The sequence below is a fragment of the Cavia porcellus genome, unplaced genomic scaffold (assembly GCF_034190915.1).
Source record: "Cavia porcellus strain 051 isolate PalLab524CR breed Dunkin Hartley unplaced genomic scaffold, mCavPor4.1 scaffold_6, whole genome shotgun sequence".
Classification (NCBI taxonomy): domain Eukaryota; kingdom Metazoa; phylum Chordata; class Mammalia; order Rodentia; family Caviidae; genus Cavia; species Cavia porcellus.
The window spans coordinates 46,172,056-46,175,406 of NW_026947489.1; the positions used below are offsets into that span (position 1 = coordinate 46,172,056).

Genomic DNA, 3,351 nt, shown 5'->3' on the forward strand with positions numbered 1-3,351 from the left:
ACTTCAGCATGTGCCATCATACCCTGTTACACTGTATTGTTTAGGAAGTTGTTATACTGTATTGTTTAGGAAGTAATGACAAGTCTTTCTGTGTTCAGAATAATATGTGATTTTCCTCCTCCATCCTGAATGTTCATAGCGGGTTAGTCAAAAACATAAATTGAAAACCCATGTGTTTGCAAGACTCAACTGTGCTATGCAAAATAAATAGCCACTGACTAACATTAAGTAGCAGAGCTGATACTCAGTAGCCTAAAAGTGGCTCACCAATGAAATGTTACAGGTTCTGGGTTGCTCGCCTCTCATTCTGGACTTGGATTCCAGGTTCTTCTCTCAAGCAAAGAATCGAACAAAACAAGCAAACAGTAAAGCAGTGGGAAATTTTTTTTCAAGAAAGTAAAAGTGAAGTGGGTTTCTTGGACCAGGTAAATAGAAAAAGAGGGTGAGAATAAAGATAAAAAAAAGTACACCCCGCACCTGGGAAACATTGCGTGGGTTATGATGGAAAGCCCTGATAACAAGCTCTTCGTGCCCTTTATATGTCCAAATTTCAAAGAAATCCATGAAAATTGTATATCTGGGTCCTTACAGGTGCTGCTGGGATCTCATCTCGGAACAAGGCCATGTACAAACCAAGCTACTGAGAACCTGCTTGGAGCTTTGGAAATTGTTCGGCACAGTCTGAGATCTTGTAGATAACAGGTTATGCCTGCTTCCCCTGCCAGCTTTATCCATACCCTAATTTCCTAGCTCAGAACCACACACTTGGAGCCTATGGAGATAGGACTGAAGGACCTGCTAGGGAAAGAGGTTGGTAGGAGAAGAAAGGTAAAGTCTTGAGGAAGGGATTGCTTGGCACTGGCCCTCCTCAGGTACCACTGAATTTATTCTTTCAGGATTATCTGTTTTAGGAGGCCTTTCAGAACCCTATTACTTTTTTGTTTCTGAGAATTGAACTCAGGACCTTGCACTTGGCAGGCAGGCACATGTGTCCCTAAGCTACATCCCCAGCTCCTCCATTACCTTTTAAGATCTGCTACCACCTCACAACAGTGAATTCTGTTTATACTCTTCCAGCTCCTGTAAACTTGGTCTTTTTTTTTTTTTTTTTTTTTTTTTGAGACTGGGACTTGCTATGCTGCTCAGGCTGGCCTTGAACTCATTTTGTAGCCCGGTCTGGTCTCCAACTCGAAATGATCCTCCTACCTTTTTTTGCTGAGATTAAGGGGATGTGCCACCACACGAGGCTCTCCATTTATTTTCGATCATGTGAATTAAACCAGGGATTTTTGCACTGAGTAACATTTCTAGCCCTTTTTTACATTTTCTTACTCTTTTTTTTGTGTGTGACAAGATCTTGCTAATAAATCGATAATCTTCCCAGGGTGGGTTTGAGTTTTCAATCCTTTTGCTTCCCTAGGGAGCTGGAATTTCAGGCAAGTGCCACCACAACAGGTTATTTATTTATAAGTATGGAGAACCAAACTCAGGACCTTGTGCTTGCCAGGTATGCATTTGTGCTACTGAACTACAACCTCATCCCTTTTGTTTTTTGAGACAGGGTCTCATGTAGTAGAGGCTGGCCTTGAACTCAGGTATTTTCCTGCTTTAGCCTCTGAAGAGTTGATATTACAGGCACACTACACCTGGATTTGTTTTTGTTATTGTTTTGTGTTTGAGACAAGGGTCTCCCTTTATAGTTCAGGTTGGCCTTCAACTCACTATGCAACCCAAGCTACTCTCAAACTGGCAAAGATCCTCCGGCTTTGGCCTCCCTAGTGCTGGCACTACACAAGCTTACATCACCACAGCATGTCTGGCTTCAGCTGCTGTAGATGATTGTCCCATGAATATTCACTTTTACCCATTTAAAAAGGTTTCCTTCAAAAACTAATTTCAGGTGAGCTAAGCAGCACTCATCTCTAATCCTGGATTCTGTGGAGGCTGAGGCAGGATGGCAGGTTTGATAAACTTTAAAAAATCTTTCTTAAAGGGTCGGGGCATGTAGCCCCATCACATCTTAGGTTCAATCCCTTGAAGGGAAAAAATAATTTAAAAATTAATTTCGGGGGCAGTCTGAGTTACATAGTGAGTTCAAGGAAAGCATGTGTTCATGGGGAAGTTTTTAAAAATTTAACTTGTAAGAGCAACTTCCTTCCGTATTCTTCACTCATTCATTCATTAAGGAGGTGAATTCACTCAGTCCTCCACAGTAGCTCTTACGCAGTAAGTCTCTGATTCTTTCGCCATCTGCGCCACCTACCTCCATCCCGTTCTCCACGGAATTACCCACCATGTTATATGCTCTGACAGAACCCGGTCTGTAGTAGTAAAAACGGAATTTCTAGCGCAGTTAGTCAATTAACGGCGGAGTAGCAAGGTGGAACCCCACCCCGTGGGAGGAGCTAAACCCTGGGACCCAATTAGGTGCCAGGTCGTTAACAAATGAATCCTTAATCTTCTCAGAGGAGCGCAACGCATACAAAGACCCAATCAGAAACCGTGGTTTTAGGCGGGCCTAAGGGGCGGAGCCGAGCCAGCACCTCCCTTTTCCCCGCCTTCCGCCGGGGCCGTCGGATCCTCGCGGGCTTCGGTACTTCCCGCCCCCTCGCCAGGCGCCTCGGCTATTGGGCGGCGTGCTCTGGTCTGGCGCCGCGGTTGCTGGGCGAGAGAGAGCGGGGGCGGGGCCTAGGGGGGCGGGGCTTGTGAGAAAGGCGGGGAGGCGAGGGCGCTCTGGGCGGATTCGGCGAGCGCCCAGGCGGTTGGCGAAGCGGCCCGGACGCTGTCTACGCCGTGCAGGAACGATTGCCGCGGACAGAGCCCCTGCTTCCGGCCAAGCCACCGGGAGGCGGGTCCCCGGGACTGAGGAGGCTTCCTCCGCGCGGCTCCGCGTCGCTCCTCGCTCGCTCCCCCGCCGCTCGGCTCCGAGGAGGAGGAGGTGGCGGAGGCGGAGGTCGCGGGGGGCGGTGGCGGCGCGGGCCAGGACAATGGAGGTGGCTGTGGAGAAAGCGGCGGCTCCGGCGGCGGCCGCCGGGGGGCCCTCGGCGGCGGCGGCGCCGAGCGGGGAGAACGAGGCCGAGAGCCGCCAAGGCCCAGACTCGGAGCGCGGCGGTGAGGCGGCCCGGCTCAACCTGTTGGACACTTGCGCCGTGTGCCACCAGAACATCCAGAGCCGCGCGCCCAAGCTGCTGCCCTGCCTGCACTCCTTCTGCCAGCGCTGCCTGCCCGCGCCGCACCGCTACCTCATGCTGCCGGCGCCCGTGCTCGGCGCGGCCGACACCGCGCCGCCGCTGCTGGCACCCGGCTCGCCGGTCGGCGGCTCCTCACCCTTCGCTGCTCAAGGTGAGCGGG

General features: G+C 50.9%; 1 protein-coding gene across 2 annotated transcripts in view; it reads left to right on the forward strand.

Annotated features, from left to right (window-relative positions):
* The first annotated feature begins 2,731 nt into the window (after nucleotides 1-2,731).
* Nucleotides 2,732-3,351, forward strand: part of Trim24 (tripartite motif containing 24) — a 102,363-nt gene continuing 101,743 nt past the window's right edge. Inside the window, exon 1 of one of the 2 annotated variants that reach the window (XM_063250557.1) lies at nucleotides 2,732-3,342. In XM_063250557.1, the coding sequence (XP_063106627.1) occupies nucleotides 2,988-3,342 (355 nt within the window). In that variant the 5' untranslated portion in view covers nucleotides 2,732-2,987. The remainder of the gene's footprint in view (nucleotides 3,343-3,351) is intronic. The other variant, XM_063250560.1, reaches the window with a different exon arrangement.